Genomic DNA, 12,481 nt, shown 5'->3' on the forward strand with positions numbered 1-12,481 from the left:
ACCAACCTGCAGATGGAGTGTATCTCGTGTGTGTCCTCGTCCTTGCGGCCGTTGTTGGCGAGACTGTCTCCCAGCGCCATCAGACACTGAGCGAAACCCTTATAGATAGAGTGACACCTTCTGGCCGACGACGCAGCAACAGGGCACGGGCTGAGCACTGGAGAACACACACACAAAAAAGAAAACACACAGACAAAAGATTAAATCATGTTGAGAACACTAGTTAATATAAACTGGGAAATCAATCTGAGCAGAAAAAACAATGCAGCCGTTGAAAATAAATCTATTTCTGTTAATTGTTGTTAATGGCTGAAGCTGTGGGACCAGAGTGAGATGAGTGCATGTAAAAAACACTCGGCTGTCCAGTGAGTGTCACTGCTGTCTATGCAGCTTTTTGTTTCAATGATAGACTTAGAGGTTGAGTATTATCCATCAGACACGAGGAGCTACAGACAGCTGTGGGTCCTTTCCCCCTCTCGCTCATTCAGCGTTTGAAGTCGGCTGCTGATCGATGGCTCACATCAAAGATGAGAGCTGTCAAGGCTCGTTGACCAGGAAATGGAGATGTAACAGAAGAGAAATGCATTTATTCATTCCCAGTGATCCGATTCTGTTCGGAGCAACAACACACACAATTGTGTTTGAATGCAGCCAGGACCCAATCACCTTGACACAGCTTATGTTTACTGACACCTTTGATTACTCGACAATACACACTATTTCCACCAATATACACTCATTCATTTTTTAAGCTGTCAAAGCCAAAAACAACAAAGATGAGAGCTGCGATGTTAAATCAAAACAGTAAAGTTGCATGTCTGAAAAATCTAAATAATGAGACAAAAGAAGTGAAAAAACTCTTAATTACTGCAGCTTTAAATTCTAAAATGTAAATGCAGTGCCTCTGAACTCTAAACTTGCACCAACTGCAGATTATTTTTTATAAAAATAAACCAACCAGAAGCAACAACAACATATCATGTCAGGTGTCAACCTGCTCAGGTTGTCAGCATGGATTGTCAAGACAGTTGCTGACAGAGAATAAGCAAGAAAAAGAAGAAGAAATGCTGCTTTCTGTCACTTCTAAGTAGGTACAAAGATTTGGGTAGGAACTGAAGAACATCATTTCATAGGGGAAAGGCATTTTAAGGGCAGGTGTCAGGAAGTAACAAAGGTTACATATACCTACGCAGTTATGCATTTGTTTATTCACTATGTTGGTGATGATTTCTGATTTGAGGTCCACAACATGACGGATCATTTGTAAATGTTGCTAAACTCAGTCACACTGAATCCATAAAAAGTCCACATACAGTCATGTTGCAGAGGCTAAAAAAAACAACAATTAGAGGCCCATTCAGGAAACCACTTCTTGTTCATGTCTTGAAAACGTGGAGAAACCCCCATCGAAAACTTCTCAAAGGATTTCAAAACCAGCAACTAAAGTGCACAAACACACACACACCCCCGAGAACCCAGTCTCACAAGACATTTACTTTGTACATAGCTATTTACAGCGTCTCACCAAAGCCCAAAACTGTTTGTTGAGTCAGACTTGAGGAGGAGAAATCTCATCCAGAGAGATCCGTGTTTGGTTGATGAATTTAAAATAATTATCTGCAATCATTAAATCGTTTTGGCGTTGTACCGTCATTTATAGGGGATTGAAAAGACAAGGAAGAAAGCTTCATTGTACCCACTGCAGAGACCTAGAGCTACTCTGGGAGTGGACACCGCTGTTTGATTAGGCTGATCCTTTCATGTCTTTTAAGCAGCAGAAGCAAATTAATGTGAATTAGAAGCCTGAGAAGAATTTGAGGAGCGGATAAGTGTCATGGAAACAGAAGATGCAATTATTCCATCACAGGCTTTTCAATTTTCCGATCTCACTTCCTTCATTCAACTCAGAGATTCTTTGCCCTTTCTCGACATTTTCAGCCCAGTTCAAGACCTTTGAATCACCGTCCACAACTCTAGATTTCTCATTGATTCAAATAGGTCCGGGGTTGACATGAACTTAATGCCAGAGACCTCACATTATGTCCCATGTGTAATTAGGTTTGGGCAACAAAAACACTTTGGTTAAGGTTAGGGAAAGGTTGTTATTTGGGTAAACATGTGTCCTGTGCTACCAATTGTAGACTAATCTTTATTTAACAAGTAGCATGGTCTTTCCCCAACCTTAAAGTTACAATCCTTATGGTTATCATAAAATTAAACCCTGTGTTCCATGCTATTTATGGTCAGCATTTGATCAGCAACAGCCATTCAATGCATTTTCATTCAGCAATTACCTCTTTGTTAGTAGTGGTGGGGTCCGCCATTCTAGCGTTAGACAAATTGCTAATGTAGGCATGAGGGATTTGCGGGAAAACAATGCATCCTTGTAATCCAGAATTGATCTCATTAATATTATCCTCAGTGTGAACTGTTCAATAATTTACAGTTGTATCAGATCAGAGCTGTCAGTCACAAGAAACCAACGTATCTTCATACAAAGGTTTGTATAATATCTTCCAAAAAATTATACCAAATCTTTTGAGCTTTTAAGTCCAGCAACACATGTACATCATGCATATAGTCTTTTCAAAATAAAATCCTGTCTTCACAGGACCAAACTTATTTAGGTTAAAGGTAACAAAATTACTTATTTAGGTTAAGGAAAAGATTGTGGTATGTGTTCTATGGAAGTAGTGTTAAGTTTCACACTTACTGCTCTTTGTTTGACCTGTCCACCTCCCAACCTACCAGCAAGTTATATTTGTTGTGCTCTTTATACTTCCTGTTTAACCATTACGTTGATTACATAGGTTTTGGATTTCATTGAATTACAGCGCATTCATTTTTTGTAGGTATAGTACATAAGAGATAGGGATGGGCAGAAGAAAATCCAAGAATATGGCCACATACATGGCTGAAATTATGTTATGCAGCTTGTATTTCATCAATCCGCATCAGAAAATGTTGCTCCCTATGCTTCCACGTTGACTGAAAATGATGTCTGCTGGACAGATACATCACTTGTTACTGACTAATTAGAGTAAAATACCCCAAAAGAAGTCGGCTAACGAGCAGGAAGTCAGACTGAATGATTCAATGCAACGAAATGGCAATTAAGTCTGACTATCAGGCTACATTTCGTTTCCATCATGATTTTGATGTAGGTGTGTCAACAGTGATTACATCCCCGATAAAGAGGGAGACAAGAGAAGTTGCTTCGGAAGGAGACGAGACAGGTGATCAATGGAAGAATCACTGGACTGTCTGAGGCACGTCTAGAAAAACTATCAATCGACTGTCTGAAAGAGAAAAATTCTAATATTCAACAAATGATTGACACAGACCTTTGTTAAATATGTTTGTTTTAAAGGTGGTTTTAAACATGTTTCGTCCCTCTCCTATGTTCTCACCTCCATCCTTTCTTTGCTTACTCGGAGTGATGAAGAAGGTGGAGACAAAACGAGTTGCATTGAAAGGTCTTGGCAGCTTCTTTCTTTTGCCATCTGTTGCCATCTTTTCTATTTTAATTCATCCCTCTACTCATTAATCTCAGAGCTCCATGTCTCATGAAGGGCAATGCACACCAATGAATAGTTATCACATATACAAGAGAGACGGGTGATACACAGTGGAATTCACTCTCAGCGACAATAGAAGCTGATGAAAACTGTGATCTTAAATTTAGAAACAGATCCGTCACTAAACACAAAAACAGCTTAATCGCAGTTGTTTTCTTTCATCTTTATCGTTACCATTCGTCACAACTCTGTTGATTTAAATCATTCAATGTTTGCACTGGCATGAGCATTTATTGTTTGTCAGTTATGTAAAAGACAGTGGAGAAAGAAGTTCTCAAGAGCTTTAGATAAGTAAAAGTACCAGATACAACTGTGTAGAAATACTTATTTACCAGACTTGCATTTAAGATTCTACTTAAGTAAAAGTGCATAAGTATTATCAGCTAAATGCACTTACATTATTAAAATTACTTCTTAAAAATTGCCTCCAGTTACTGACATAGTATCACCTTTTACATTTTCTGATGCAGCATCATCAGCATTTTTGCTGTTGTAGTGGAGATACTTTTCACTTCTTTATATACAGTTATGTAGTCGTGAGATAATTATTGGAAAGTCAGAGTGAAACTGAAACTTCTTTCCCAGAAGAAAACCAAAATCATATCTTTACATATGGACATTCATTTTGATAAATGCTCTAATACCATGGTTTATTTTATGTTACTATAGTACTAGACATTTCTGGGAAATTGTCAAAATGAACTTATGAATTCTTGATTTATGGCCCAAATTGTGTGTTGTGAGGTCACAGTGCCCTTTGACAATGTGCATCTGCGCTTGGGCGCTGTAGTTTTTTTCGGCAGATTTCGGCAACTGCTGTGTGCCAATTTCACCCAGAATACACTTTTTTTTCCGAAAGACAAATTAAATAAATCCTGAATGAGATATTGCATTGAGTTAAAGGAAGCTGGTGCAACAGAGGCTAGAGCTCCCTATGGGAGAGGAAAATATCTTGTAATCTTTGCTGTTTTGTGAAGCAATTGAAGAGTTTGCCTCTTTGAGCCTCAAACAGTTATTTAAATCAAACATGTTTAGAGAGGACATTCTTCAGTGGAACTGCTAACAACTAAAACACATCTGAAATGTGACAATGAGCCCCTAATTAGACCCTGTGAGAAGCCACAAGCCCAACATTGGCCTAATCTTTAACAATTTAAGTACAGTACTTGAGTAAATAAACCTTTCTAATTTCCACCACTAAAGACTGATATATAATTGCGACCAGTGACAACCGGAGTTTGTCGACATCTTTAGCAATCATTAGACATTAGAATTTTCCCTAACTGCTGCAGGCTTTATATGATTCATATGATAATTCCAAGATAAAAGAATAACTGCACAATTGAATGGATTCTCTTAAGCTATAAACTAAACGATATAACTGCACTGTAGAAGAAGAAACACGTCAACTGACATATCAATGTCTTTCCAAATTTATAAAAATGTCATGATTGAAAATGGATAAAAAAAGCCATCTACTATTTTAAAACAGTCCTAATCTTGCCAGGCAAATTCTGACATAGAGTCTACCGTTTGGGACTAATTCACGCCATGAAATAAAAGAATGTTATCGCACTCTAACCAGACCCCCCTCCTGCTTCCAGCCTCTAAGAGACTATAGCCTAAGCTGGCGCACGCTCTCCTCCCGGCAATGTACTCTTTTGGTGGTGGGGAGTGAGGTGGAGGAACCTCGGAAGGCCTCACCCACTTTTTTGCATTTTTAAAATTGATGCAGTGAATGGACGAACGATCAGACCTGGTGGTGAAGTTACCTTTTAAACACAAAATGGTCTCTTCCTCAGTCTGTCTGGCATAGTCAGTGCTAATGAATTTACATGATAGCAGCACAGAGTAACACTGAACAAAGCAAAGTTGGGGACCGCCTTACAAGGAAATCAGCTTAATGTTTCAAAATTTTAAAAAGAAATTCGATCGGGAAATGAAAAGGTTGATTCTTCTGTAAAATGTAAAAACAAAAGCTAAGTGTTTTAGTGTTACTTTAAGAGTAACACAGTCCAAGAAGAACATCATGACTGGCAACACAAAGAGCTGAGACAATGTTGCTGAGGAGTTAGCTCATCCCAGAGGAGCCTCATCAAGACTTGAGAGCGAGATCATTTTGGAGCTGGTGGTGACCGATTTTTCACGGAGCCAAGATGGCCCTCTTCAAGGGTGTGACAGGCACAGATGCATCATGTCGTGATTAGTGAACAAGGCGGCGAGGCTAACGCTCCTGAAGAGTGTGACTGTCCCAGAAGTGGCTTGTCGTGACGAGTAAATGTCAGAGCGGAGCCCCGGCTGGAGCCTGGCAGGTGAACAGGAGATGCTAATTGGGTCAGACACCGCATCACCACAACTCTCCCACTCTCTCCCGAGAGACCTGCTGTTTAATATTTCATAAACCAGACCTTCTCCCACCTCACCCCCCTACTTTCTTTGTGTTGTTGTTGTTTTTTCTCCAGGAAACCTATTGATTTCAGCCAGGGTTGTTCACGGGGCCTGAAGATTATTGTCTTCACTCATCTCCATCAAGTTTTAATGAAGACCTGAGGAGGTAAAAACGTCAGGAGAAGGGGAAGACAGGTCTGAGAGAAAGGGAGATGGGCTGGAGTTGATGGGGGAAGAGAGTCACCAGCAATGCTGGTTGTAATAATAACAGAGCAAAGATGACGCTGAGAGATATTTAGGAGATTGATTAGGCAAGTTATGATTGAAAAACAAGCAAAAACTGCTTTTGAGGGGACACTCTTTCTCACAGGATCAACAAGAATCCCCTTTTTAACATTTAAAAATCCACCTACCAACACCTTTAAAGATAACAAATCAACAGGCTTTGTGTTTGATTAAACTGTACACAAACTGGATGGGGAAAATGACGTGTCAGAGGTATTTTGTATCCAAACAACCTGAACTTTCTGCAGCGTTTCGCTACCCCCTGCTTCCAGTTAGAGTTCTGTATATTTTCTAGGTACAGAAGTTCTGTATCATTATTTCCATCAGCAACTATTCAAATTGAGAAGAGTTCTTGGGAAATCAAGGCAGGGAAGCGCATCTGTTCAATTGGCAGGAATTTGTTGTTCACGTTTTGGCTTATGTACTAATGATCTATTTTCGAGGCTTGATTGTTCCTCCTTCTCCAGCCCACGCTGAGGTCACAGGGGGTCTGACAAGGCGCCCTTGGACAACTTCTTACGGCTCGGGTATTAAACGCTGTGTCCTCACCACAAAAAGTATCTAAAGAGTTGATAGAATGGCATTTAATGCATATAGTTCATAACTTCTTCTGGTTTCTATAACATAAGGACATGTATGTGAAGAGCCTGTAAACTCTGCAAAAAACCTTTTGTTTCATGTATTTAGGGCCTTTTAAACCAAATAGTCCCAGGATCAAAACTCAGGAAGTCAAGGTCCCTTGAGTTTAGTCAGCGGGATTCATTCTCTGGGGAGCATGATTCTCTGTACTTCATTTTATGGCAATGCATCCAATAGTTATTGAGATATTTCAGTGAGGATAAAGATTGTAGCTCGACCGACCAACAGACTGACATTGCCACCCCTAGAGAGCAACAACATAGATGTTCACACATTAGCTTTTAATCTCGAGGCTGGTCTTCAACCAGTCAGCGCTATTGAGCCCTGATTGTTCCTGGGCCGTCCAAAAGTGATACTTCTAGACAGGTGTCAACCTCCAGTTCTGAGAATGAAAGCCAATGCGAAAGTGCCTTAAACTTTCATTCAATCTACTTTCAACTCCTCTAGTTGAATGTATCGTAGTGTATGAGAAGATGACCCTTCTTCTTACTTGATGTAATACCTCAGTTAACATTGTTAACATGATTTTATGGTTTTGATAGCTAGTTTTCAAGTGTTCTTCAATACAGCATGATGTTCATTTTATAAATGATGGTCCCGTTTAGGGTAAAATAGACGATACCTTGTGATTGACAGGTCGCTACCATCTCTATAGGGTCCATAGAGAATTTTTAAAACTCTTGCAGGACTTTCTCCATTAGTCAGTGGCAAGAAACTGCCAAGGTTAGTGCAGATGTGCGCTCACTCACTGAATTTGAATGGACTTCTTTTAACACTAGCAGGGCCCAGCAGCAGACGGCTGGTTTGAAGTTTGGAATTAAAATATTGCAGCTTTAAAAATGTTGCTTTATGGCATGAAGACATGGGCTAACAAAGACAGGGATGGATGGTAAAACAGAAATTGAAAATGTGGGCAGAAGTAGACAAATACAGAGAGGGGGAAAAAAGCGTAAAATGCTTATTAGAAGTATAACTCCAGCTGCTGGGACACATCAGTGGCTGAGGGGAGCAGGCAGATCAATAAAGGGACAGCTGATCAACTGCTTCTCAACCTGCCTTGATTAATATTTGATATCTGAACTAAGACTGAGCACAGAGAGAGAAGAAGAGAGCAGTAAGAGCAGAGAGGTGGAGTGACTGATTGATATGGACAGCGGGAGAATTCTCTGGGCTTTGCAGACTTGATTGCGATCGAAAAGAGATAGAGGGGATAACAAGAAATGAAGAAGTGCAGAAAAGCTGAAGGGGGTTGATTAATTGCACTGATAAATAGCATTTGTTTGGAAGAATTGTTTTAGGACTATTGATGTCAGGAAATGTTGCTTTCACCGCATCCAATACAGCAGGGTGTAATATCTGTATGACAAATGTTAAAGGATAACACTGGTGTTATCTAATATTTTCTTATTGTCAACAAATCCCAGGATAAGACTTATATTGTTAGTCCGTCTCTCCATACTTCTTTACCCTGTCTCTTTCCCGGCCCCTTTATTCCTACTGAAGATGTAAATCTTTAAAATGGGTCACAATTATATAGTTTCATTTTTCAAAAAGAGTAAATAGCACCAACAAAGCAAAGTGGGCAACAAATTCGGCACTGCTCAGGAGGTGATACTAAATTTACAAGTTCCATTGTAATTATGTGGAAAAGAAACACACTTAATTTCAAGCTATTTTTTCCCACCAAGCAGGGAAGCAGTACACCCAAATGCTACATCGCTATATATTTTATTTTCTCTCTCAAAGAAAAGTTCCGAAATAATTACATTTCATTCGATCTTATCTCCCCCTTGTTTCTTTACCATCACCTTTTAGATTCAGGAGAGAAACAAGTGGTTGCTGGTTTGCAGGACAGAACAGTGTTTGTTTTTTTAATGATGCAATCATAGAAAATAAACTAAAGTTCCCATGTCAGTGGTTTTTAGTCATAACTTTAGTTCCGTGGTTTGGTACTGGGTAAAACAAAAAACACGAGTCAGATCACGACTGTTGGATAGTAAATACGCATTAAGGCCTTTAAAGTAAAATGTAAATAATAATAATTTTATGTCTTATTCCTTTTTGCTTTGTGTGTTGGCTCTGTCTTCTGCACAACCTGGAATATCAGAGTTGTTTTAATCAGGTGCGTTGATAACATTTGAGATATGCTGCTCAATAATAAGTAAAAGCAAAGAATATCTGTATTTCCTGAATTACTTTAGTCTTTTAAATAGATCATGTATGAAATGGCCCAAAATGATCAGTTTAAACATGCTGCCTAACTGAATTATTTGAACAGCGCATGGTTATTATAGGAGCTGCAGTTTGAAAGGGTCGGGGGTCGGGTTGGGGAACTGATTGGTAGAGTGTACAGGTTGCAGTTCCATGGTGGTTGTAAAAAACATGCAGGACTCTGGCTCATTCTTGTGTTGTAATACTTTTTGGACAAGAGTGGAGCTCTGTGGCACAGAGAATTGAGACCAGGTGATGAAAAACCCAGAAAATATTCTTTAATAGGATCATTTATTTTGTTGGTTTCATGGTATTTGTTGACAAAAAGAAAATCTAAACCATTGCCAACCTTATCTATTAAACTTGTGACTGTTGAGTTACTTGACAGCAACCCTGAAGCACCCTGAAAGAAAATTGTATTTATTCTTTTCCATTTCTTGACCTCCAAACACATTTCTCTTAAATTCTAACTGTTTTTCTGCCCTGAGTGTAATGGGCAAAAGCATTTGTTTGTGTTTTTATTTTCAAAGGGAAAAACTAAGCGGTCAGTGTGGCATGTATCTACAAAAAAGTAGGCAGTATGCAGTGATATAGTGTGATTTATGATGTTGTTTTGAAAGATGTGACACATTAGTTGACCCTTGTGAGTTTTTTAGTTTTTTTTTCATTTATAAGGATTGTGTGGGAAACTCAAACTGTTATTTTTGTCTTTGATTTGTTGTCTCAGAGATACCAGACAGCTCACCTTTTCCCCTCGCATATTCCACCAGGCACTTTGAAATTCACCTTCATTTTTTTTCATCATGAAAAAATAAGAAAATATATGCTGGATTCCACTTTCTCTTGGTTTAAGATTCACTCTGACATGTCAGTATACAGGATGAATGTTACTGCCATATACTTTGATACAACTTTGATGTTAAACATATTTTGTTATACTCTATGTGGCCTGTTGACTCACTTATAATGAGGGCCTGTAATCAGATGACCATAAATCCTTAAGCAGCACAGAATGTAAACTTGTTTGTCCTCCATCAATCAACTGCCACTCTGGTTAGTGATTACACTAATTTGTTGAACCTGTATCCTTGCTTTTCAGTGATATCATGGTGTGCTAATAATGTACCCTTCTACATCACTGCAGCAAGGTGACCAGTTTAACAACCAGAGGTTGGCAAAAACACTATTTTCTGGTAGTGTTTAGTATGAAGGCAGAGGACGTTAACCTCAACGCAACACAAGTAAAGAAAGGATTTGCACCAAAATCCGAGCTTAAACTAATTATCTAACCTATTTATTAGGAAGCAAAACTAAGGTGAACATTTAAATTATCACTCTACATCATTGTAGCACATGCAGTTTTACAACGAACTAGTCAGTTATGCATATTTTTTGTTCAAGGGGGTCACTGCAGTCTGTAGGGTTTGTTCTCTGGAGACAATGACCATCCACACAAATATCATGGCAAAACAGCCTTTAGATATCCCGAGAGGTGACATTTGTGGCTTCAGGCAAGCATGTACATCTTTCAATTTGAAAACGCTTCATCCTCTTGGGAGCGTAAATGTGCTCATAAATTTCATGATAATATACATATAATCAACATTTCTTGAATTGAATTGAGAATTATGACTGACAGTGGTTTTACAAGAAAGGTCAGAAGGTCAACAAACTCATCATCATCTGCTGAGGACCATGAATAACTACAGAAAAGTTATTTTCTGTAGTTTTAGGCTAGTATATTAAAAAAAAATAGTTTTCTGATGAGACATGAATACACACAATTACACTGGGTATAAAAAGACTGGACAACTGTGTTTGGCAGTTCAAGACTCTTGATACCAAACTGAAAGTTGTTATTAAGATAAATGTTGTGTAAAAAAAACAACACGTTAGCTAGTAAGATAACTAGCAAATAAGCTACAGTGCTAACAGAGCTGAGGAGCTGCTGCTTCGGCAAAATATTTTTCACCCACTGAATTCCCATTTCAGTTTAAAAAATCTACAATTACAATTCTTATATTTTAACAGTTTCTAAGAGATCATGTTGTCTCTCTTTTTATCGATTTGATTTTATGGTTATTATACTGCCGTGCTATGGAGCAGAGAAGAGCCAGAGATACAAACCAAGTCTGCTTCATTGAAGCATTCGGGGAAAAGACACTATGCCACAGTGACCAAATTCATCCATATTTGACCAATAGTCTGAAAATGTAGTGATTCAACCTGCTGAAGTTCTTATTAAGTGTTATCTTTACCTTTTGCTCACGATAGCCGCTCACACAACCAGATTTTAGCGTTATTGGATGTTTGTTACCAAGATGGTCCTGGGAAATTGTATTTAACTTCTAAAGTTTGTACCTTTGACTTTTTAACTAGATCATTAAATGTCCATCTTTTAGTTACCTGATATTGACTTTGCAGAAAATTGGAGGAACTTTAAAACAGTGGACGCCTGAAACAGCTCTCCCCACCTCACAACTTTATTCGCAAGCTAACGTTAGCTAAAGTTAGCTAGTTGTTCTCAGTGTTACTCTGTTGGGTGTGTGCAGTTCATGGTGTCTGTTAACTTTGGCAAGTTTAGCTTTACCAAGCTTATATTCAGAAAACTACTTTAACATGATGTGTAATTTCCCACTGAGCTTTGGGGAACTGAAAGTAAGCTAGTTGATGCCAACTCTCCTTTCTTTGTCGTTATACCAGCTCTATCTGTGTTTGTGGATTACTTTCAGCTTAGGTGTTGTTTACATTTGTGCGTACAGTGAAAAAATACATAAAAGTTCTTCTTTTCCCCTTTGCTCCACTTTCAAAGCGGCGTGCTGCGTTGGAGCAGCGACGCCCCGCTGACAGCACAGCGTACAGAGGGCTGCTGTCATGTTACACACTGAAACATCCAATACATGACTGGACTCATGGTTACCATGACGTTAAGTCTTTGGGAAAATAGAATGCAGATGGCATCCAGATACGTCCATGTACACCAACATCAACTGTAACACACACACACACACACACACACACACACACACACACACACACACACACACACACACACACACACACACACACACACACACACACACACACACACACACACACACACACACACACACACACACACACACTGATCTATTCATGAGTTTGGTCGTGCAGAGGCTGGCAAGATCACTGCTGACTGGACTGAAATGCTGCTGATGCCTGCTGCTCACCTCACCTGACAAACAAACACACACACACACACACACACAAACACACAAGGAGCAGTGTCTCAGGGGAACACATTCAAATTGATTAGATGGGCAGCTATTTTTCTTCAAGTGTCAATCTGTTGCTGAATGATGCACATGGCTCCTTGTGACCGCCCCGCCTCCTCCACACAC

At 39.2% G+C, this 12,481-nt stretch overlaps 1 protein-coding gene across 1 annotated transcript in view; it reads right to left on the reverse strand.

Moving 5' to 3' along the window:
* The window catches only part of nrn1la (neuritin 1-like a), a 59,085-nt gene that overhangs the window by 17,861 nt on the left and 28,743 nt on the right, over nt 1-12,481 (reverse strand). Inside the window, exon 2 of the mRNA XM_054620662.1 lies at nt 7-157. Coding sequence (XP_054476637.1) covers nt 7-157 — 151 coding nt within the window. The remainder of the gene's footprint in view (nt 1-6; nt 158-12,481) is intronic.

The sequence above is a fragment of the Anoplopoma fimbria genome, chromosome 19, assembly GCF_027596085.1.
Source record: "Anoplopoma fimbria isolate UVic2021 breed Golden Eagle Sablefish chromosome 19, Afim_UVic_2022, whole genome shotgun sequence".
Taxonomy (NCBI): domain Eukaryota; kingdom Metazoa; phylum Chordata; class Actinopteri; order Perciformes; family Anoplopomatidae; genus Anoplopoma; species Anoplopoma fimbria.